We start from the raw sequence: 24,203 nt of genomic DNA on the forward strand, positions 1-24,203 counted from the left end.
CTCTTGGAACTGAGAATGTTTTGAATTCTGCTTTTTTATGTGCTGAAAATCATTTGTCTGCATCGTGCATCTCATGTCTTTTCTGTCTCTTCAGTCGTACATTTGCATCCATGTGACATCTACCTTTCTCCAAGGGCGGATATGGGCATGGGGGTGACAGCCCCCCAAATCTAACAGCCCACAAAATCCACAAGAAAAAAACTCCACAGCAAACCAAAAACAAACAAAATGAATGCAAAAAAATAAATAGAATGGACTGACAGATAGATGGACAAATAGACAGCAGACATTAAAAAAATTTTTTTTGAATGCAGCTTCAACAGAGAACAAACCAATGTCCTGCTTGTCCAATCCCCGGTAAATGCAGAGGGCAATGTCAGGAAAAGCATTAAACATAAAACTTATAAGACATATCAAATAGATTAAAGGAGATGATAGATGTGTGGATAGATGAACTGATAGTTTTCTATGCATTTTTGGGGGTCGGAGGGATATGACACCCAAAACTCTCAGCAAACTAAAACGTTTTATTCACCAAAACCTACTGAAAATAAGTTCAGCGAGTTTATAACTACGATAATGAGCCAAAGGGATTTTACTCCCAAAAAACAGAACCCTTGAACATGACGATGAAAGCAACTGCAAAAGCCAAATTACTGCTGGTGTACATCTCTGATGTGACAACACATTACAGCAAATCAAAAAGACTCAGTTCAGAGCTGGAATTTTTTAAAAACAGGAAGTTATCAGAGAGAAAAATGTCATTTCCAATGATCATAAAAAGAGGGTAAGAAGTGCCTACAGTGAAGGGAAATTATACTGTCAGATGCACTTGACACTCCATCTCGCCTCCTTTTCTGTGTATACAAGAGCACATGAATGGGGTAAAGGAGAATCAGAGACTGTCTCGGAGGATGGAAACAGCTGGTCATCACCATCATACACCCAGAGCAGCTACAAATTAATTCACTTCAACAACAACCCCTGTCCTCACCTGCAGCAACATGCTCTGCCAGCCGCTTGCAATCAACCAGCGAATTCCTTCCACTCAGAGTTGGGAGGAGGAGGAGGAGGAGGGCGAAGAGGACCCAGGGGTTTGTAGGCTTCATGTTGCGATTATGATGTTGGGTAATTCTATGTATGCTCAAATCCGTTTTCGAAAGGCATTTAACAAACCATCCAGATCCTAGCTGCTGGTGTCAGCCAACAAACACACTCACTGCCTTTGGGGTGTGAAAATACATGCCAAGATGACAGAGAGCTACTCAGACAGAATTCAAGTCAAGATTTAGAAATATAGTCCAAGAAAAATCTGTTCAAAGAGCCTTGAAAGGTGCTGTCAAAGACAGAAAATATCCCGTGGGCCTAGAATAAATTCATGACTAATTTGCTTTAGAGGAGAATCCATCATTTTTTAAAAGACTTAGTGTTATCAGCTCAGTGTTTATTGTTCCACCTCAAGAAGATAAATTAGATTAAAGTCCTGAAAGACCTTTTTCGTTGTTGTCTTTGTGCGATGGAGATGAAGAGCTGCCTTATTAAAGATATGTACATCTTCAATCTCTCTGCTCTCATTTTTGTAATGTAGTAATAGTTTATTGTAAAGGGGACAGTTTAATTCTTCTTTGCGTTCTTGAATGCTTATGGTGTTTACGCTGGACTCTTGCTATCTGATACTGGAGTATGTACCTACAGTTGGAAGAGGTTTGGTTCGAAATGCTGAAGCGGTGCAAATGTAGCGAATTTTGCTCCAGGCTTTTTCTTTCTTTTCCAATGTACGCAAGACTTGAGGACGTATAATTCCGACCAGGCCCAAAAGACAACTGTTCATTTCTCCTTCTTGAACACTTTTTAACGGTTGGTACTTCTGTGAAAGGACACCCATACATATGTCACTACAAAATCCAAGACCCTGCTTTGTCAAAGTTCAATCTTCAATCTTATCTTTTGACTCACTTTTCAGTGGACATGTGTTTTGTGCATATAGAACCCGAAAACCATCATAGAACGCAAGACTTTTGAACACGGAAGCTTGAAACGCACGTTTAAATAGACTGAACACATGTTGTCGACACGCTCAAGGTTGTTTCTTTGACTGACAAAGCTTACCAGAGGATCTGGAACCATTAATTATAAATCAACTTTGAGTAAGTCTAAAAACAGAAAAGAACACTTCCATTCTTATCCCACTTAAAACCCAGTGAAGTATACTTTTTGTTTGTGTCTTATTAAAGGTGGAATACTTGCATTTTATTGACTTCTGCTCGATGTAGAACTTTGTAGATTGATGCATGCCAGCCATCGTTTCATCCCCACTGCACACCAGTATGTTTTATGTTTGGATTTAGCATTTATTCTTTTATAACATCACATCATGCTTGGTATGCGCCAACTGAAAGGTTTTTCTACATTATTTGCTTATAAGCAAAATTTTCAAAAAGTATTTTTCCACATTTATAGTTTTTTGTTCTTAAATACACAAATTGTATGTCAAACTGAAACAAAACCATGACCCGAAAATGGCGATTTGAACTGAATAAATGCAAAAAAGGGCAGAAGCCTTAAAAATGGATACAGAAAAAAGTGGATTTTTTTAAGGAGTTTTTTAAAAAAATTATTCATATACAATCTGCAAAAAAACTGATTGCTTCTAAATTAATATTGCCTTTAAATCCAATGTAAATTAGAACCCTCCATTTAGAGTCTGAGAGAACTCAAAGTCCAGTCTCCAGCATCGTTCTTATCTGAAAGCCCCGCTAACTGGGCTGAAGCCAGTAATTGATTTCACTCTGCTAATCTCCTTTTTCTATTATGTGGAATTTTTTCTCTGCACCTGGGGCCCACATGCTCGTCTTCCTTCTTATTGGACTGCGAGTACACTAGTCTGTCCCAGAGGGGCGATGTTAATCCCCCATCCACCAGGCTCCTCTCGCACTTACAAATTCATGACAGAGCCAACTCTGTGCCAGACAGCGCCTTGAGCTCTCTGCCAGCAACGTAAATCAGACAGATGGAGGGGGGGAAATAAACAGACACAAAAGAATGGAATCAAAGGTCGTTTTGGTACAATGACCAGCAAACGTTCAAGCAGTTTTATGCAATATAATACGCAATGAAAGATGCAAAAAAAATAAGCCGGAATTGCAAAATCGAAGCTTATTTGTGCATTTTTTTTCCAGAGTCACTGTAGCGAAGGGGACTGGATCTGAGCACAGATATGAGTTCAGTGCGACACCGCAGATGCCCCTTCATCTCAGTGATTAAACATGCTGGCAGCATCAAACGCCAACTTTGGGGTGGGGTTTTACTGTGGTGGTTGCCATGGAGCCGAGTGAAGGAGTACACAGATATCAGCAGGGTTCAGATAACAGTTTGAGATGAAGTGGCAAGTGAACAGATGAAGCATTTCATAATATTAGAGGGGAGGATCAATTTGTCTTGAGCTTAGCACTGAAGGCGCTGAATGCAAAGGTGCTTTGATAATTGTCATCAAATAAAAGATTAAAAAAAAAAAAAAAAAAAAAATTTGTCATTGCGAATACATTGCATGGAAGTTTCCATTCACTGTAACCTTCTGATTAGAGAGAAGCTGGTATGCATGGAGGATTATAATCCCAGGATGATGATGTTGATGTGAAAGTGCACCGAAACTGGCAGAAATAGTGGCTGTTTTCAGACAGTGACACACTCATGTTCAGTCTTATCTATTGTCCACGTGTTGTGACCTACCTACAATACAGGAATGTGAGCAGCTCGTCTCTGTTCTGTGGACGATAACAGCAGTAGAACAAGAGATGAAGATTCAAAGCAGGGGACAACACAGAGCCGCATCACAAACCCTTCACCAGACCATCTAAACTATAATCAGATCCTCCCTCATGCTTGGAACAGATCCTGTGGCATTTGTTGTTATGAAAAAAATACTTCTGTTGGCTTTAAAATTTAAAAGCAAAAAAGTTAAAAAAAAAAAAAAAAAAAAAAATTGGATCAAATTGATGTGTTTTATTTACATTTACCATCCAGGCCTCAGAAGATCTCTGACAGGTGTGTCTATACTGATACTGATGCACAGATTAAATATTGATTGAGAAGTAAAGATGAATGGGACACACTTGCCGTTTTTCAGCCCTCTTTATATAAAATCAATAATTACAAAGCATGTCGTTATTTAGATACATTTTCTATTCAACTTTTTAAAAAAGTTGCACAATTAATTTCCAACACTATTACAGATCAGCTTAAAGCAGATATAGGTATAGGATTTTTTTTTAAATAAAGTAATTTTTTATATTTTTTTAGTAGCTGAAAATTTAATTTCACTTTTAAAATATTTGAAATGTCTTATAAATATGAATAATGATATTAAATAGGTACGATTTTTACTAGCATTACAATTACGATATATTCATTACTTTGTATTAAAAACAAGTACTAGTCTCTCGCCAGTAGGTGGCAGTATTTAACCATGACAGCCTGCGTGTTAGTTGACCTCCGTGACAGCAGATGGCAGCAGCGAAGAACAAACCCAATCTTCATCCACTTTCCGGGGACTCGAACGTTTGTGCTTTCATAACGCCTGAAAGGGTTTTCATACCTTATATAACAGGGAAACTCGTTCAGCATCAGACAGAAATGACCGGCCTGAAGAGGGTTTTTTGTAAAAACCCGCGCTTGACAGAGCTTGTGCGAAATGGGCTTTGTAGATGTTTCCACGCTGAACACGTAAGACCTTAGGGGTTTTCTGAACACTTTTAATGAATGATTAGGTAATAGATGTGACTGTTTATACCTCACCTGTGAACAGGTGAGGCTCGAGTCCAGTGGACTTCCCATAATTCATCACAGCAAGTATGTATGCGAGCTCCCAGCCAACCACAGGTTTCCAATGGGCAAGTTCCCTCGGGTTTTACACTTTTTGCTTAAAGACCAAGTTATCACAGAAAAACAAGTGAGTAGTTTTCACATTTTAGTGATTTGATTAAGCCAGAAATGAATACAAAGGTGTGAATTTTCTCCAGACATGAATGTTTCCCCTTGAACGAGTCGCACATCAGTCTGTTTGTGCAAAATCCTGCAACTCTGCATCCCATCCATGCATCCATCAACTGTGGAGCATCATCGCTGATGCTTTATCTGTGAAAGTCTCAGTAAAGCCAATGATCGTCTCCTCCCTCATAGTAGGTGTGGGTCCCTGAAATCGCCTCCAGAGATCTGCTGAGCTGCGTGCACACGGAGGACTATCTGAACAAGTTCCTAAGTGGGAAAACAAGTGAGCAAGAACAGAGGAGAACAGGCTTTCCCTGGAGTGAGGGCATAGTCTCACGCTGTCGATACGAAACGGGTAGGAAGACGACGTGCACTGCGGGGGATCTGACAGCCGCCTGGCCTAGAAAAATCACTCATCGCTGTTGTTCTCCCTTGTCGACAGGTGGGACCGTTCTGGCTGCTGAAGCTGCTCTGCAGAGAGGTCTGGCATGCAGCACAGCAGGAGGAACCCATCATGCTTTTCCCGGCTACGGCTCAGGGTTTTGTCTGCTCAATGACTTAGCGGTCGCAGCCAAGTATTTGAAGGAAGACTGTCCCACCAAGAGAAAGATTCTGATCGTGGATTTAGACGTACACCAGGTAGGGAGCATTCGGCCGCTTTGGACATTAGTCAGTTTTGAATGTTCATATTTTGAATCGACAGGGGGATGGTACCGCTTTCATATTCAAAGAGGAGCCAGCTGTGTTTACATTCTCTGTGCATTGTGGGAAAAACTTCCCCCTCCGCAAACAAGAAAGCGACCTAGATATCAGCTTGGAGGATGGGCTTGAAGACGAGGAGTACCTCTCCACTGGTACATTGATACAAGTCTTCATATCAATAGTTGTGTTTTTTTTTTTTTAACGATGAATCTGTGTTGAAAATATAAATAAAAAGGTTTGAAGAAAAAGGTTTTGAAGATGTTTGCTTGGTGTCAACAGTAGAAGCTTACCTGCCATGGCTGCTGCAGACGTTTCGTCCAGACCTGGTTCTGTACGACGCAGGCGTCGATCCCCACTGGGAAGATGAACTTGGCAGACTTCATCTTACCGACCAAGGTCATCTTCTCGCCTTCTCATACGGCATTTCTTTACCTACATGCGACTTGAAGTCCTTTAACATCTCCCTAGGGCTCTACCGGAGAGACCTGTTTGTGATGAAGACCACGGTGAATCAAGGTGTTCCTATTGCCACTGTTATTGGTGGAGGATACTCGAGAGACATGGACAGACTGGCCCTCAGACACTCCATCGTCCACAGAGCAGCCACTCAGGTGACAGGAGCCCTTCAATGATTTACCAGGTGAAGCATTTCTATGCAGAAATGTTTTTAGAATGATTATTTTTCCCCATTTCAGGTTTGGAGGGAGTGTGGAATGTAACAATGTCTCCACTGATGGAGCTCTGTCTCTGGACTGTTTCCAGGCTTCTGTGCACCAACACATAGAAATAAAATAAAACAGCCAGGTTATTGGGAAGATGAGAACAATAAAGATCCACTTTGATATCAGTTGTGTTTTTAACAAGTTCTTGTCACATTTTTCTCATGATGGAGAACATTTATCAAGAAATTTAAGATTAAAATTGCATTTCTGAGTATTCCTTTATTCAAATTGTGAATCAGGAGCAGAGGCCAACATGTCATTGAAGAAAAAAAAAAGCATGTAAATGTGACATTGTTACTACGGCAAGCCACAAGCTTCCTGCTCCCCTCTATTCTGATGCATCCACTTGTAAACAGCTAGATCCATGCCAGTCTTCGTTTTCCTCATCTTAACTGGCATCTGGCTCAAAACTGTACGACGGGGTAGCTCCAATATTGCTTGCCGTTTTTTTTTTTTTTTTGCACCAGTATTGTTATGTTGGGATTATAAGGGGGTGGGGTAAACTACTGTAGCCAGAGAGCATGTAAACAGATGGATGATGGGAAGTGGATGGGCTTACTCCATGCCAATGGCCCCGCCGACAACTCAGAGGTGCATTTCTGATGAACTACTGCCGCTCTGCAGAAACTATGTCCAAGAAACACACAAAGGTTTTCTAATTTTGGCTTAAAACAGCATAATCATAATTGAAAGACCACTGGGAACAATTTTACAATAGCTCAAAAGGTGATTGGATGATTTAAGCTGCAAATGAATAGTTTCTGTATGGTAAAATAAATGCAAACTAATAAATTAGATTCTTTGCAGACTTTATTCTGACAATAAAGCATTTACAGATGTAAATGCTTTATTGTCAGAATTAAAAAAGTGCAGATGCAAGAAGAACTGCACAAACAGCTCTATAAAAAAGAAATGCAAAAGGTTCAGAAAACAGCAGAATTTAAACTTCTATAAAACCCAATCACTGCACATTAAAGGCTCTCGGGGAGGAAAACATGTTTTTGTCAGAATCTTCAATTAGGAAGCTTCATTTATGCAAATGATTTTAAAGCTCCTCACCAGTAAAGCAAAATTAAATGTGGAAAAAAAGTTCTAACCTAAAATGAAAAAGAACGAGAACGATTCCTACAAAAGCAAGATAACAGACCTTGATCAACCTAAAAACAAGATGCTTAAAGTCCATTAATGAGTAAAGTAAAATGCAAACAAACCAGCCGTTTATACCCGTTGCATAGAATCAACAACAGATCTGACACAAAGTGAGCAAAGCCCAATAAGAGTGTGTACAGACTGGGTTGAGTCAATACAGAACAGGTGGTGAACAGTTAGCAGAGCAGAGAGGAGGAGCAACTGCAGATAGACCATGAGCTACAAAACAAACACAATCCAACTGATGCATAATGCAGGAAGTTCCCCAACTTCTAAAGAGAAAGACAAAGCACAAGCCACATCTCCTGTCCAACCTTGTGATGAGGACCAAGCAGTGTTGTTAACAGAAGCAGCTGGACGAATTCAGTGAGACACATCCCTCAAGCTGACAGCATCAAATGAAATGTTCCCAGGTGGCAGCCACTCTCACTTTTCATCCCAGACTATAACCCTCCCCTCAAAGAAAAAAAAGGATTTAAAACGGTAAAATTCACAAGTAAAAATAGGAATAGAAAAAGGGTGTCTTTAAGATCTCAGTTTTAAGTTTTTTAAACTTTTGGGGTTTTTTTTGCTAGTAATGCTCATTTCTGATGACCATAACTTGGTTTGTACATGAAACAACAAATAAAGTATAAAAAAAAATAAAAAGTGTTTCCCTGATTGATGTAAATTCCTGTTTGGGAGGAGCAACATGTACACAGGTGTTGATGATCTACCTAATAAACTGCCCCCTCTTGCCTGTTGGAGAAAAAGACATAATGTGGTTTCATCCGTGGATTCCAGGCTTTTAATTATGACAGTACCAACAAAAATCAGAAGTTCTCCTTAGTACGTAATTTCAATGAATCTGGCGATTCTGATCCTCCATTTAACTTTATTTTAATGTCACATACTGAAAACAGACTGTCAAGGAAACCATGAGTTTGTGACATACTGTGTCTTTATATAAAAAGTAACTGCAATGCGGCACTCATGAACAAAATATTTATTAAGAGAAAACAAATTCCGCCTCAAGGATATTTTAGGTACCAGAATCACATCAGTACAAACACAGTTGGTCCACACACTGTTAACACTTAAGGATCAGCGCTCTCCTTGGCACGATGAGTACAGAGAAGCAATACGTTTCAAGTGTCACCTGCTCGTATGTCACCCAGAGCCACAGAGCGACGACATATTCGCAGTGCAGTGCAATCTTTATTCACAGTATATGAGGCAGTCGATTTGCTGAAACACTACTAGCAGCTTCAGCTTGTTACACTAGACATTATGCAACTTAAAAAATAAAATAAAAATCAGTCAAGAACACACACTTCCTTTTAGGAATGCGCGTTTTGGAAGATTTTCTGTAGGTTTTTTCAGCTCGTAGGATAGTTAGATAAAGTCGCTTGCACACTTAACATTTTCAGTGAAGCTGCAGATGTTCAGAACATGCAAACATGAGCAGACATCAAGAACTATCCACGGAATCATTTTACGTCAGAAGGATGGAAGAGGGTTATTTTGTCTCACAATTTCTCTTTGGACCTTAAAATCTCCCCAAAAGAAAAAAACAGTGCATTTACCAACATCAACCTTTGTAGTTCTTTAAAAAAAAAAAAAAAATCTCTAGCAGCATTCAAGCTCACTCATTTTAAAAGAACTCTTACTAGTCATTTATATGCTGTCTGTAAGTGTCATATTTAAAATTCAGGAATAAATACTTAAAATAAGGTTTGGAACACTGCTAAAAGTGACTTTAGATGTATCGGAAAAGGTGCTGCAACTGTTCCACCGCTGCTTTTTGGAGTACCTGAAAAGACAGCCGCCACACCTGTACATATCTACAACAATCCCTTATGTGCTAAAACTTTGTGCCAAATTTATAAGCATAAAATCATATCTTCAAAAGCTCAACTTTCTCTGCCACTACACACCAGTTAGCGTGGTCAAAGTAGCTGTGTTTTACTCGAAGCTCCTCCACATTATTTTCAATCAGCTCTGCAAGTTCTCCCTCCCTGAAGACATGGTAGTACCTCAAACAGGAGCTTTCCTCCTGCCTGCCACTCCCCAGTAGACTTGTGCTTTCCTGCAGCTCCTGATTGTTTTCACCTGCAGACTGCTTTGGATGCTCCTGCAAAGAAATCAGATCTGGCAGAGCCAGGGATCCACACTCCTGGACCAAAGACACTGAGACGCTCTGGTTTTCTGTGCTGCTGTAAGGATCAGGGCTCTTGTCTTCAGCATCATTCTGCCCCAAATCAAAAACATCCTCCTCCGATCCGATTGTAGATGGAGGAGAAAAGAAGCTTGAGACTTGCTTGATTAGCCGTCTTCCTCTTCCACGCTGTTTGACTTCTCTTCCTTCGTTTACACCCGTAGGTGAAGATAAAGTGCTCAGATCTTTGGATGACGGCCAGGAAATGGCTAAGCTTCCAAAGTCAAACACGGAGTCCAGTGACCTGGAGAAGAACCACAGTCTCTGTGTCTTCTGCTGAGGCGCCGACGGCGTCAGATGTCCCTGATCGGCAACAGAAGATGTGCTTCTAACCTTCCTGTGCTTTTTCGAGTTGTCAGTGGCGTCGCTCACGCTCTGCGCCGTGGCTCTCCTGGGCTTGCCATCGTCTTTGTTGGAGTGAGAGGGCACATGAGGGTTGGGGTTCCAGGGAACGAAGATGTCTTGCTTCTCAAATTTGCGGCGTTTCTGCTCCATGGCCCACACATAGATCATGATGCAGCCACCCACCCTCAGGGTGCGAGCCATTTCCCTTATTGCTCGAATGCGACGTTCTTTGGTGGACAAATGGTGAATGACTGCAAGAGAAGCATATGTACTTTCATTGAACTCAGAAGTGACACTTTCAGCACAGGCAGTGAGCAAAAACACAGTAATCTGCAAACCGGCTGACAGAACACTGTGGGCGACAGCTTCCCTTTTTTAAGGCTAATTGCCCTCTTGTTGGAGGACACATGAATGATTCCACTGTTGGCAAGGCAACACAAGACCTGGTAAACGGATGTTTATCATTAAAAGATTGATCAAATTCAAGGCAAGCACCAGCTGCAGCTGTTAAGCCCGTGCATAGGAAGGAAGGCGTTTAGCCGCGAATGGGTGCAATCACAAACAACCGAACCATCTGTGCGGCTCCGTTACCTGCGATGGAGAGCACGGCATCAAAGCAGCCATCTCTGTAAGGCAAATGCAGCCCGTCACACATCTGGACCTCGTGTCCTTGACTCCAGGCAAAGTCCACCAGGGGGCGACAAACATCACACCCCAGTTTGAAGACTTCCTTGTTGATGCTGAGATACTTTCCGTTGCCACAACCTGAGAAGGCAAAGTTTTCCAATACTAAAGAAGTGTTCTACCTCCTCTTTGCTTGTACAATGTACCCTTAAGCTAAACTGTTTTGCAGTCTTTCAAAGTGGCCTTAAGCTGCAGCTTCGCTATTTATTTTTTATAGTAATAAGCTATTTTTTGCAGGACATATTCTGTTTATGACACAATATTTAAGTATGACTGATGAACTATTTAAAAATAAAACTCACAAGGCAATATTAGCTTTAAAAAAAAAGAAAAAAGTAAAATGAGAAGTCAGAACAAATTTTCACAACGTTTCCGCATTTATAAAGAAGTATTTGGGCAGCTGTGGTGCAGCGGTAGGGCGGTCGACCCATGATCATAAGATTGTAGGTTCGATTCCCGCCTTGCACGCCCATGAGTCGAAGTGTCCTTGGGCAAGACACTGAACCCCACCTTGCCACTGGTGGTAGGCGGGCGCCTGTGTTTGGCAGCGGAGCCACCACCAGTGTGTGAATGTGTGAGTGAATGTGTGTGTGACTGTAAAGCGCTTTGTCCTTGTAGGAAGAAAGGCGCTATACAAGTATACGCCATTTTACCATTTGATCAAATAAAAGCACTTTCTTCAAAAAGAGAATGTACTGCTAGATCAGGGGTCTACAACCCAGCAAAACCCACAAAGTCCCACTTCAACATTTAGAAATATACACTATTTATGCTTTTGTGGCCATTCATTTACAACAGGTAGCTTTGAAATATTTACAATAATTAAATTATTAAAAAAACGTTAAAGGCTATTACAAGAAGACATTACTGGTTTATTTGGCCAATACTCCAGAAATTAACTGCATATACCTAATTTATATTTATCTTGTATAATATTTATCAAACTACCTTCTGGTGTTTTTGTGTTAAAAAAAAGAAAGTGCAAAAAAATATTAAAGATGCCACATTTTCCATCATGCATCAAAAAACAACTTTTTGAAAAGTAATTAATTTAACAGATAAGACAAACATTTCCAGCTCAAGAAACTTTTAAGAAGCAGGTGAATGATCAAAATAGATATGCTAGATTCTTGACAATAAAATATAAGTAAATATGACGTATTTTACTTTTTTGAATTGTTTTTGTTTTTCATTTAAAAACAAGACAAAAACATCATGTGTTGATGAGGATCCAGTGTACCCACCTATGTCTGCAACAATGCTCCCAGGCGAAAGGTCCAGCAGGAACTCACGCACTTTGGGCCAGGCTTTATAGCGGTTGTCATTAAAATACGGAGCAATCTTGTCGTAAACACTGTGCACATGATCACGCTCAAGTTGACTGGCAGCCTCCTCCATCGTGTTCATGCAGGCTGCCTCACACAGCCTCCCAGCATGATGACTGCAGGGAAGCAAAAACATCACAGCTTTTTTTTGTTTTGTTTTTTACCATGGCATCGCTAGAATATAAACAGCAGTGCAGTGGTGTTTCGCTCTACGTGCACATTATGGTCCAACAAGGTCAGCTGGCAACCGTAATCAGCAGACACACACTCTAACATGTGTCAGGCATCGAGGGGTCATTTAATGCCAGACCCTGAGCTGGGCCTCGGCAGTATCAATGTATCACATCCATCCTGCAGCCTTCCTACAGGACAACCTTAGTTTTAGCATTAAACATCAGAAGTGTAGAAATTAATTCAGTAAGTAACAAGCATCTCACAAACCAAAACAATTGCTTAAGGCTAAAACTAAAGCCCAGAAATCATTTCTGTATGTAATTAAACCAAAACAAAAACCACTCATTGTGCTTGTGTTGATGATCTTTCCTGCTTTCTTTTTTTTTAACACTCTGAGTGGGTTCTTGAAACCTTGTTTCTAGTGCATGAATGTATTTATTCGGTCAAAATTGATGGGAAAACTTGTTTTTTTCATCAGCACTCTATTTTCTCTGCTGTAAATGCGGGGATTGTGTAATTGTGACCTTTGTGTTCTTCACAGCTCCCACTGCAGCGAAAAGGGTTTTAATAGGATGCAGCCTCGGCTTCTACACTGATGCTCCACTAGAAAGTATGATGCACGGCGGATACACAAAGGATTACTGTCTTACTCTTAGGCAAAACAGCTCAATAGACAGAGCTGTCATATGACTAGTGTAGATACAAATTTGAGATGTAATTATAGCTGCGGTTGACATCACATGCTGACTTCAGAGAGATTTTCTTTAAAAGCAATACTTGTCAATAATTAAAATTTACAACAAAAATTTGTTATGATATCAGCTAAGATGGTATATATGGAATTCTACTTTATAGTATTTAAACTTCTAGGGTAAAAATAAAATGATCGTAAATGACCGTAAAGTAGGACAGTTAAAAAAAATATAAAGTTGTAAATCTGTGCAAAATACAGCATTTAAACTGATATTTTCATCCACGAAACAAACCTTTATTTAAACTCACTTAAAACAGATATATCCTTTCATTATTAATTACATTTTTAAAAAAGATGTATTTATTGTATGCCACAATTTTCTTTTAAATTTTACAAATCTCTGGTGGCCCTTTTTTAAAGAAAAAGAGAAAAAAAAATCCATCTGATAATAAGTTCTACATCTTTATTTTTTCCGAGTGAACTCGTCTGTTTTGCTTTGTCTAATAAAACAGATGCAAATGAGAGTGTAGAAAAACATCAAGAGAAAGTGCCAACAAGGGAACACTCGATAGAACAAACATATTTTCTACCTGACGCAACATGCAGATGAGGATCAGAAGAGCAATATTCTCCATAATCACACGTTATGGATAAAAGTTATGGCTGCAAACACAGCTAAATCAATCAGCAAACTAGAAATATACCTTGATTAAAGAAGCGATTTGCATTAATTTATCCTATTTGTTGTGATCTAATGCACCTTACTGGCCAGAAGGAAATTTCCCCTTCTGCACCTCCTAAAAAACATTCAAATCTATTTCTTGAATGTGCAGATGCTCATTGTGGACAAATGGTTTTCATGGAAACAGCCATAACAAAAGCCAGAGCAGCATCCCTTTATGTTCTGACTGCCAAAGCCAGATCCTCTATGTGTGCTGGCGGGCTCGCCTCAGCTCTCCTCTGTCTATAAATATAGGTCAGGCAGCCTCCCACTCCACAACCAGTTTCTCGACCACCATCATCCGCATCAGTTAAGAGGAAGTGAACCATCGCTTATGCAATGCTGTCTCCTTTGGAGTGGAGTCTTGTGTTCACTTCAAGTTTTTTTTTTTTTTCTTCCCTCTGGTCACTAGAGCAATCTTCTGCTGTGATTATGTAACCAGACGCTTGGGAGGCAAAGGCACCGTCTCTGACTGACAATTGGAACTAAAATTAAAACAGGACACATTCAGGCGGCTGGCGCACAGACTTGTCTGAGAAATGAGCATTTCACAGTTAAGGGCTCACAGAATGGGATTTTCTGTAGAGAACAGCAGCAAACAGGGAACAGACTGAGCAGTGAAGTGTGCCAGCTGTTAATGACTTGATCCACATGTGGTGAAACTAAGGGGTCCAGGTTATGTCTGGTGCAGTTACTGCTGTTGGGATACACACTAAATGATGAAGGGCTCCAATTAAAACAGAATTCAAAAGCAGAGTCCCTTCAAAATTAAACTGTGCAAACACTCGTCCCCCAAACCCATTGTATCTATTATTCCAATATTAGATGAGATTTAAATTAATCCAGGGCTACTTTATGTTCGAAAAAGTTCCGAAATGCATGTTTCTTTCATCCTTTAAAAAAGAAATAGATTCATAAAAATATATATATTTTCAAATAGTGCAATATGGGATTTATTTTGGGATTTGTGCATCCTTTGATAAAGAACCCCTCCTCCTCCTCCTCCTCCTCATCATCATTCAAATTCGCTTACCGTTCACGTACAAGGCGTCGCGCGATGTTCCACCCCTGTCCTCAGGACGCCGGAGTTAAAGTTCCCTCTCTGCACAGACGGAGAGTCTGCATGATCATGGACCTGACAGGAGGGTGAACGGCAGGTGATCCGCAGGGAGGAGAAACCCTCCCAGACACACCGCGAAGACGAATGAAGTCAGCCTCCAAAGCTGTCTGTGTGTGTGTGTCTGTGTGTGTGTGTCTGTGTGTGTGTGGCCGCCTAAAGCGGACGAACCGCAGCATCGCATCCATGCAACCCGGAGCTCAGCCGTCAAATTGCGTGCATGCAAAACCACGCATCCGCCTCTGCATTTCAAAATAAAAGCAACTTGGAAATGAACTTGAAGAGTTGTGTGGAAAATAAACCTGTTGACATAACCGAATTATGATATTAAACAGAGCTGATCTCATTTCGGAGGAGTGTTGTACTTCCATTGGGTTGTTGGAGGTACCAGAGCTAATAGACTCATACGGTTTCACAGGCACAATCACCATGGGAATGAATGAATGAATGAATGAATGAATGAATGAATGAATGAATGAATGAATGAATGAATGAATGAATGAATGAATGAATGAATGAAATACACGATTTATTATTGTTGCTGTTGTTATATTAGTAAAATTAATAATACTATTAATGGTCAGAGAGCTATTAGTCAGAAACAATTTTGGTCATGTTTGTGTTCCCTTTCAAAGACAGTAGGAAGAAAATGAAGAAGTGCATTTTTAAAGTCTGTTTTTGGAAGAGCAGAAAGTAAACTTTGTATAGATAGTCTTGCCTGTAAAGGAAAAAAGGCTTGAATCAGATTCTCTAATTTTTTTCTGGACACTGAACCCCAAGTTTCACTGTTTGCGTGAATGGTTTCCTTCAGCTAATTGGGAACATTAGTTTTGGAATCAATATAGGCCAAACACTAAATGCAAGTCATTATGACACCAAGACTTAATTTCTGTACATCAGGGCTTGGTATACCTGCCAAAATACTGAACTAATTAAATTTTGGGTTCACAGTAAAGTAGTGTTTTATTTCTGAGAGAACAAGTAATTTGTTTAAAGATAAAATGGTTTCTTGGATTTGATAATGCGATACTGTGTTTTTACTTGAACAACCAATTTTAACATTTTGATCTTACTTTAATTTGCTCCTAAATTGTTGCTTTTCATCACAATCCCTCTTCTTCTTGTTACCAAAAGGATTGATTTATGTGTTGTATTTTTAAGTCTAGTAGGCTATGATTGCATCCATGTGTGGTTACTTTAAGCAGCTGTAGTCTAACGGTTGCTTGCAAAAATTAAACTTTTTAAAACTGGCCTCCGCCCAGCTTAATGAGTATAAATGACCCAATCACCAATGTGAATACTTTTGGAAATTAACCAAATATTTTTCATTTTTATTAAATGAGTCTTAAAATGTTGAATGATTATGTGCTGTTAGAAAAATTAAAATAACAGTTGAGCTGAAAGCTTTTATTTTGAAGAACAGGAGAGCTTGTTCCGGTCCTGTGACGGTGGCCTTATTGTCTATTTACACAGATGACAGGCTGTGAGGTCGCGGCTCGCTGCTTTTATTGGCTGTCGGCGTCACGTGACAACCACAACAAACAACGTGAACGTGAGCTTTTATTTCACACTTCATGCGCTTTCTAATCAGTTTGATTGGACTTGGCAAAAGAGCATAGATAAAACCATAAACTACAACGTATGTGGGGCCTTCAAGTTAAATTTCCATTAACTTCAATTATTTTTTTGATCACCGTATTGATCCATAATGGTACAAAATAGAAAAAAAGGTATTAATCTTAAAACCACAGAAATATTTTAATAGCAGACGATAGCAGTCTGGAGCTTCACCCTCATCCCTGCTTTTTTTTGCTTTTATTGTGGTAATTAAACCTCATTATCTTCTGTCAGTCAAATAGGATGTTCTCTATTTCCTTCTCCTGTGCAGCTTTGATTATTTCTATGCTCTTTTACCAGCAGTAAGTGGTTCATCACTGTCATTCAGGAAGCACAGATCACTAATCATCATCTTTCAAAGCTCATCTCTGTTGCTGTATGCTTCCTCATATTACAAGTAAGGCTGTACCTGGCAAGTATCCATGATTGAAGCCTATTCTGAAAGCACATTTGTCTCCTCCAGCTGATTCCTTTCCCCACATCAGCATCACGACTTAGTTGTAGTTTTTGTGTTTTAAGGACTTGGAGGCAGAATTGAAAAACCTAAAAGAGAAATTAGCAAAAACAAAGTATTTTATAATCTACTTGTATTTTATAATTATTTTTATTGTGATAAAGTCAGATTTTTTTTTTATTATTATTATTTTTTTTACAACAGGTTGGTAACCTTCAACTCAAATGCCATTGAAGTAATAACCAAAAATGAATTTCTTTATTTAGGGAGCAAGACTTTATTTTTTAGTTTAACAGCAGAGTTCATTTGTTTTTCCTGTTTCTGACATCCTGTTGTTGAGTCCTGTATTGTGTTACTAAAATGCACAATAGTTGGCAGTCTCTCTGGTGGGGGTCTGTCTGCCTCAAACCACATGGATGTTGGAATGGACAAGATGAATAACTGTTTAAGTGTTTTAAATACATTTAAGAAAAAATTAAAATGTGAAAGAAAACACATTTGGAAGTACATCTTTTATCTTTTTAAGTCAAATGTTAAACATTTGGATGATTTGGGATGTGCCCCTGTGTGTGGAGTCCTACGAGTGTCTAACAAAAGGAAGTGATTGAAATGATCTGTTTTCTGATTATTCAATAAGTTGTGCCCTTTTCTCAGGCTTCCAATCTTATCAAGTCAGATAGTCCAATTCAGAGTGAAGCTTACCCTGAGCAAAAGGTAGTCTATGTACATGTACTACTTGTACTACTTAGTCTATACAAAAAGTTATGCAGTATACTTGAAGTATTATTTGTATATACTATTTATATACTGCAAGTTTAAAATGTTGTAGTTTAGATTAAAGAAGTATTCATTTAGTATCCTTTTACACTACATGTACATGGTCTATACTTGCTTTACTTTAAAACAAATGTGCTGAATTAAATAAACTTCAAGTGTACTACTTTTTGCTGGGAATACACTTAACTTAAAGAAGTATTCAAACTTAAATCATCACCATCATGCTGTAATTCAATGCTTGGCCTAAAGGGAGTATTTTCTGGGTTTTATCTTTGTGTGTACGTCAGCCCACCATCTGAAGGTGTGCAATGGGGATGGATATGTTTCCGTTTCTTTTTTTTTAAATTATATTTCATTTTATAATTTTGTTTCATTGGCATTACTTAGAACTCTTTTTTCACACTGACATTGAAGTTCTTCTCTAGTAAATTTTTGTGTGAGGGAAGACACATTTTATTGACCATGAGTGATTTAAGAAAGCAACAAATGGGACAAAAATCCAAAAGAGGGCGGATACTTCTGCAAGGCACTGTAGATCAAGGTCAGAATGATCTCAAGGATGCTCACGCTGACAGATATAAAATCCCTCCAAAGATTCTGTAGCAACACTTTGTGAGATATCCTCAAGGTTTCTATCAAATCTCTTATGTGTTTTATTTCTTGAATCAAGTTCTGAAATTTGTAGTTTCTGTTAAAGTGAGATCTCCAACATTTCTATAATTGACTAACTTATGTCACGTCAAGTGTGTCACTTATTTTGGAAATGATATTTTACCTCCACATTGTGGCAGGAATTCACCTTTTATTTTTGCAATGTAACATTCGTGAAAACTTTTATTATTTTATACAAAGATGCATTGTTTGGTTTTAATAATATCAATAGGTTTCACAAAAAAACAATTTCGTATAATTAAAGTATTTATAATACTAGCTCAATTTCACATCTACAAATGCAAATTGTTATCTAAAAAAAAACAATTCAATATTTATTTGAAAGTAAAACAAAGTTGGATCTGTGAGATTCTCTGCAGGCCTTGGAGCTGTCAGGACTTGTGATGCTTTGGATTTTGTTGGGCTACTGTATCTATAATTTAATGTTTTTTTTATTATTATTTTGAGAAGGTATTACAATTGTTTCTGGTATATCATCCGACCATTAATGTTTACTTGTTTTTTTAATGTGTAATTGAACATTTGATAATAAAGGAATTGTCTTTCAGAACAAGTCGTAATGCAACCCATTAGGCTTCTTTCCACCTCATATGTTTGAATTTCCTTCTCACTTTTAATTAAATAAATAAATCCATTTATTCTTCTATACTCCACAGAAAATCCAGATCTGGAGCATCATGGTCATTTGAGTTTCTCAAGAGAAACGAGAAATCTGCAGGCAGAAGTGCTTTGCATGCTGCAGGAATTAGATGCTTCTCAGACAGAAGTTTGCAAAAAATTAGGACTAAAACACGTTATTAATAGTTCAATAAAATTGGATTAATGTTGCATTGAAAAATACTTGAATATTTAAGAAGTTATATGAAGTAAATTTGCTCAATACAGTCTTATAAATGATCTTTTTCTAGAAAGAGACAAAATAAGTTCTTTTCACTCAGAAAGAAAAGCTTTAAATAAAACTGCTGTTTTAATAAACACCAAAGTGAGCAGCAGTGAATGATTTCCTATGGGACATGATTTTCCACGTGATCAGAAAAAAATAAAAATAATCTCTCATCCATGCATTCAGGTGTTTTATCACACCTAATGACAAATTCTGTTTACCAGAGTGCATGTCTTGATCTGCTGCAATGTTTATTAGGCTTTCAGTTCCACAAAGTGGCCCCCTGGAGATGTTTTGGCAATTTTCAAGTCTGTCAACAAAAGCAAAGATAATTGCCTTGAAGCAACATGGTTCAAACCACGCAGAGGTTTTTTAAGAGCATTTGAAGCTGAAGATTTAAGCTCAAAATTCTTTGAATTTGCCTTCTTTTTCTGTAGATCAAGGCACAGAAAACGTAAAAGCAAACTAATGTGACTAAAGTTGATCTATTTTTAATTTAAAATAAAACAGATCAATGAGTGATTTTGTTTAATGTAAGTAGGAACAGTAAGATCATTTTTAGATCTTCTGCTTTACACCATTCCAAAGTACAGAAATAAATCGCAAAGTGTAATTTCCTTAAAAATACTTTTTTTTATTATCTGCAAATTTACAGACTACACATTCGTGCCAAGACAGAATTAAAAAAATAACATGTTTGGCTGTTTCATAAGTATTCAGCAATTGCCTTAACTTCCAAACCACAATTTAAATAACTGTGTTTTTGAGAAGGCTGCACTGGTTCTGTAGAGTTTAGCGAGAAGCCCCTGATTTGAATCCCAACTGGGACCTTTCCGTGTCCCGGTCGGGATTTCTGGGACCCAACAGTGGCTGGATGATAGATCCCTTGACCCTGAAAGTGTTTGGAAAATGATAAGTGTGTGAGAAAAAGAGAATACATTGGAAATCTTCCAGTTATTAAAAATGCATGTAATAAGAACAGTTAAATTATCAGCCAACAAATACAAGTCCCTGATTTTACATTTTTGCACACAAAAAAAAGTAGAAACTTTAAGCTACAGAATTAATAAAAACATAGATTCAATGCAGTTTTCATTGTGATAAAAAAAATGTGGTCCTTAATTAAAATTATTTGCTGATAAATCCTGATTTCAATCCTATTTTCTTCTGCTGGACGTCAGCTCTGGTCTGTGTCTGTGCAGCACATGAAGAGGTTCTTGTGAATTCATAACAATGTCTATGGATATGGGAAAGCAAAAACGGTCCATCATCTGTGCAATCTTCTCCCGATTAACACCATGCTTGTTCCGCCTAGAGAGGAAAAAAGTGGAAAAATGATCAGTTAAAGAAAGATCACAAGTTTTTCAAATCCTGCAACAGTATATAGATGGAGTCGCTGAAAGAACATACTTCTCCAGTTCGTACGGGTCAAACTTCCAGCTTGTATCAGGTTCACAAAAGTCCACTTTGTATCCTTTCTCCAAGGCCTGTTAAAAGTTTGATTTTTTTTTTCATTTGCAAAAAAATACATATAGAAAACATTAATTATTTTAAAGAATTACATTTTTTCTTTTTTAACCATTTTCTTCAGCTTTTCCAAGTCAGCAGAAAGACGGAATTCCTTCATCTACTGATGAATTTCTAAACAACCCATCCTTAGCTTCCTTTAGAATAAAAGAACTGCTGAGATTTCTCAGGAAACTTGGACGATTTGCATCTTTTCAAAAGGTGAGCCTGAGCAATTTTCAGAGCAATCTTAGAATAACAACTTTTTCTCTTAGTCTTTTTTCTCTTAGACTTTAGAATTAATGACTTGTGTTTGAAGCTGGAGCATGCCTCAGTGCAGCCGTCTTTCTGTCTTCCACTCTCTTTTAACCCTTGTGCTATCCTAGGCACTTAAACATGGGGAGTTGGGTCATCTAGACCCACTAGACAGAGCGCTGAACCTTTTTTCTTTAATGATTTGTGATCTTCTCGGGTGTCCATGGATTACATGAAATCTTTTCACCTTTACCCACCTTTGTCATGGTAGGGAGAACACATCAATGTGAGGCTGGGGTCATCTAAGATAGCACAAGGGTTAACTAGACTTAATCCACGGTGGGAAATCCACTCCTTCCAAGGAAAAACTTGAAAAAGTTGGTTATTGTAATCCTGTTTGCAAACCTTAAATATTTTGGGTGAAAATCCCTTTCCTTCATTTGCAAAACCTAATGTTTGCTTACAACAATTTCTTTCACTCCTAATAAAATCTTGTCTAGTCCGCCAGGTTTTCTAAAAACAAAAAAAACGGCACATACCCAGAGTCTGCCAAGCAACAGATAATGCCTTTTTCATAACTAGTAATACCACAATTCTAGACCGATTACCAAACTGAAAGTTAAACCATTCACTGAACTGTGGAGAAAGTAAATCATTGCTGCATATCAGTGTGTTTACATTAAAAGTGTCAAACAATTGTCCTTAATTTAAGAAGGATTTATTATTTATTGTCAGGCTTAGGATAATTAAAAAAAAACTGAAATATTTAAATATTTTTATTCATTCTTACTTGCTTATTAGGAAATTAAAAAAAAAAAAAATTCTCCAAATTTTTTGTTGTCGTTTTGTAATATACAAGTCCAGACAGGTGCACTTGTAGCACCTTAGGGGTGCTTGAGCCCCCGCCCTTACTGCCTTGTAATAAAAAGTACCCCCTCTAAAATCCCGTGCACTCCCTGCACAAGTCATATATCATATATATCAAGTCCTATAACAGAAACAAATCTGTGAGCCAAAAAAAAAACAAGGTTTGAACAAACAAATGACTTACCATTTTGACATATGGTTTCATTTCCCAGGCTTCAAGATTTGTGTTATCAATAATGACGGGAGACCTGCCATCGCACAAGGCATCTCTTGCTTAAAGTAAAATGAACAAAACAAAAATGTTTAAAAAACGGAGACATAAAAAAAAGGGTTTTCTTTTAAGCCAACTTAACCTGGAAAAGCATTTACAGAGACACTACCTCTGCTGTGGTTCCACTCGTGCGCTGCTCCAAGAAGGTATGGGTCGTAGCGGTAGTCGTTTTTTTGGGCAAAGTAATCATCTGTGCTCAGAATGATGCCACTGGGACCACTAGAGAGCAGCTCCCTGAAAGCCACACAGAAAAGAGACGTTACTTTAAATCACAAAACAACTTAAGTTGAAATTAAAACATGTCATGTAATCATACCGGGCCATTGTTGATTTCCCAGATCCTGGTAGTCCTCTCATTAATATTAGTACCAAGAAAGGCTGGTACCTGTGAGCATCCATGTGGGGTTGGGAGTAATGCCGTCGCTCCCACTCTTCATTTTCTAAATCAAACCTTGACCACTCTTGTCTACTTTGAAGCGACTCCTCATGTTGATGTTCTGAGTGAGCGTGGCGTGCATAACTTTCGCCATCCCCAAGAAAGTGTTGTGGACAATCTAAGTAAAATCCTTGGGGTGGATGTGGGCAAACATTTTGGGGGGAAACGTTGGAAAAAGGTGGAAAATGAAGCTCGTTTTGATGGTGGCTCATCATAGCCGAATGATCTGAACTGAGGGTGATGTGTGACGGATCATTTGACCGATGAAGGCCCTCTGATGGCTTTGTGTGATCAGGGAAAGGTGGCCTGTGGTACATGGGGAGATGATGTGGCATGTCTGGTGGCTGAGGGTAATGCCACTGGTTTGGGTCAGAGGAGGAAATGCCTTTCATCACCGGCCTCTGTCTTGTCCACTGGTACGGTTCATTTCCATACCAGTGATGTCTGGATCTTTGTCTGTTCTTCAGGTAGAGATCCGTTTCTTCTGTTGATTTAACATGTTTTTCTTTCAGCGCATCCTGAGACTCTTTGCCTGTTTGTGCCCGGCTTCCAGCATCTCCATCAGGTATATCGCTCTTTTCTAGCTCTTTGTAAAACTCATCCAGACAGTCTTCAATGTCACGTTTGGCTGTAGATGATGATGGAGGAGGAAATGCTGGACCAATGAAAGCGGTGCTGGTGAATCCTACCTCCTTCAACACCCTGCTCCTCGCGTTTGAGTCCGAACAACTGTTGCTGTCACTGGGCGCGAGCTCAGGAGTGTTTACGGCAGAGTCCTCCTCGCACTTTCCGGCATTTTCACAATTCACACCATGCTGTTTTTTTAGCAACACTCGTGGAAACTTTAGTCTCAGACATTTGAGTGACACTATATTAAAATAAAACAAATAAGGTTATTCTGTGCATAATTTGCATAAACAAGTAAACCAAACCAGTTAAATGATAATATATGTTTGTCGTTCGTGATAAAAATCCATAAAGTCTATAATCATCATCATGATCATCATCATGTGTTCAGAAATAAGCTAATATCGTCAAAGTTTTAGAAACAGGTGACGCAGAAAGCAACAAGAAACGTTACAAAACCCAATTTTTAAGATTTGAGAAAACTTACCGTAAATATTCAGAATATATACATATAGAAAAGTACAGCTTTAATTATAAACACAGAATGCAGTCGCAACATTTCAGGTCATTTGTAATTACGGAAGTGACGTTCTTCTTCTTCAATTTAGGAGATCGTCTCTTAGTTTAAACTTGTGCGCCACCTTCAGGAGACAAGAAATAGTACCCTGTCGAAAAGGTTTGCCCAAAACGAATGAATAGAACAGTATTTAAAATATATATAGACTACTACCACTACTGCTGCTGCTACTACTACTACTACTTATAATAATAGTAGCCCACTTCTCACTTGATGATGGCTGACTAAGGGTCCAGTACTCCAGTACAGTAGAGTTCAAACAAAATCTTGCTAATCTGAAAACACATATGTGGAAAACAAAGGGTGAATGAGGTCTAACTTTTATCCTGTTACATTTTTGTCATTCCTTTTGTGCTGAAAATACTGATTACTGAAATATTTATTTAATTACAATCAATAAGTTACTGATTTTCTTTACTTGATCTGCAATGTGTAGCAATGATTA

The 24,203-nt window shown here is 38.6% G+C and overlaps 3 protein-coding genes across 7 annotated transcripts; 1 reads left to right on the forward strand and 2 right to left on the reverse strand.

Annotated features, from left to right (window-relative positions):
- The first annotated feature begins 4,517 nt into the window (after positions 1–4,517).
- Positions 4,518–6,535, forward strand: LOC101155869 (uncharacterized protein SYNPCC7002_A1628). Of its 4 annotated transcripts, none has more exons than XM_020708127.2 (8): positions 4,519–4,722; positions 4,805–4,948; positions 5,182–5,341; positions 5,429–5,625; positions 5,690–5,840; positions 5,971–6,084; positions 6,157–6,299; positions 6,384–6,535. In XM_020708127.2, the coding sequence occupies exons 1-8, from the start codon at positions 4,633–4,635 to the stop codon at positions 6,405–6,407; spliced, it is 1,023 nt and encodes a 340-aa protein (XP_020563786.1). In that variant the 5' UTR covers positions 4,519–4,632; the 3' UTR covers positions 6,408–6,535. The 4 variants fall into 4 exon arrangements, 3 of the variants coding, with proteins under 3 accessions (XP_020563785.1, XP_020563786.1, XP_011480650.1); XM_011482348.2 differs by having other exon boundaries at positions 4,520–4,722; positions 5,968–6,084; XM_020708126.2 differs by having other exon boundaries at positions 4,518–4,722; positions 5,968–6,299.
- A 1,990-nt stretch (positions 6,536–8,525) lies between these two features.
- Positions 8,526–15,031, reverse strand: trmt9b (tRNA methyltransferase 9B (putative)). 2 transcript variants are annotated; one of them, XM_020708130.2, is made up of 4 exons: positions 14,744–15,031; positions 12,030–12,226; positions 10,693–10,866; positions 8,526–10,352 (listed from the first exon to the last, which is right to left on the reverse strand). In XM_020708130.2, exons 2-4 carry the CDS (start codon positions 12,190–12,192, stop codon positions 9,436–9,438), a joined length of 1,254 nt encoding a protein of 417 aa, XP_020563789.1. In that variant the 5' UTR covers positions 12,193–12,226; positions 14,744–15,031; the 3' UTR covers positions 8,526–9,435. The 2 variants fall into 2 exon arrangements, with proteins under 2 accessions (XP_020563789.1, XP_004075347.2); XM_004075299.4 differs by having other exon boundaries at positions 14,733–15,031.
- Positions 15,032–19,829: 4,798 nt separating this feature from the next.
- Positions 19,830–23,790, reverse strand: LOC101156107 (NEDD4-binding protein 2-like 2). Its single transcript, XM_004075300.4, has 6 exons — positions 23,669–23,790; positions 22,435–23,422; positions 22,228–22,352; positions 22,032–22,120; positions 20,630–20,706; positions 19,830–20,530 (listed from the first exon to the last, which is right to left on the reverse strand). Exons 2-6 carry the CDS (start codon positions 22,944–22,946, stop codon positions 20,377–20,379), a joined length of 957 nt encoding a protein of 318 aa, XP_004075348.2. The 5' UTR covers positions 22,947–23,422; positions 23,669–23,790; the 3' UTR covers positions 19,830–20,376.
- Between the last annotated feature and the right edge of the window lie 413 nt (positions 23,791–24,203).

This window comes from Oryzias latipes, chromosome 13 (assembly GCF_002234675.1).
Source record: "Oryzias latipes chromosome 13, ASM223467v1".
NCBI lineage: Eukaryota > Metazoa > Chordata > Actinopteri > Beloniformes > Adrianichthyidae > Oryzias > Oryzias latipes.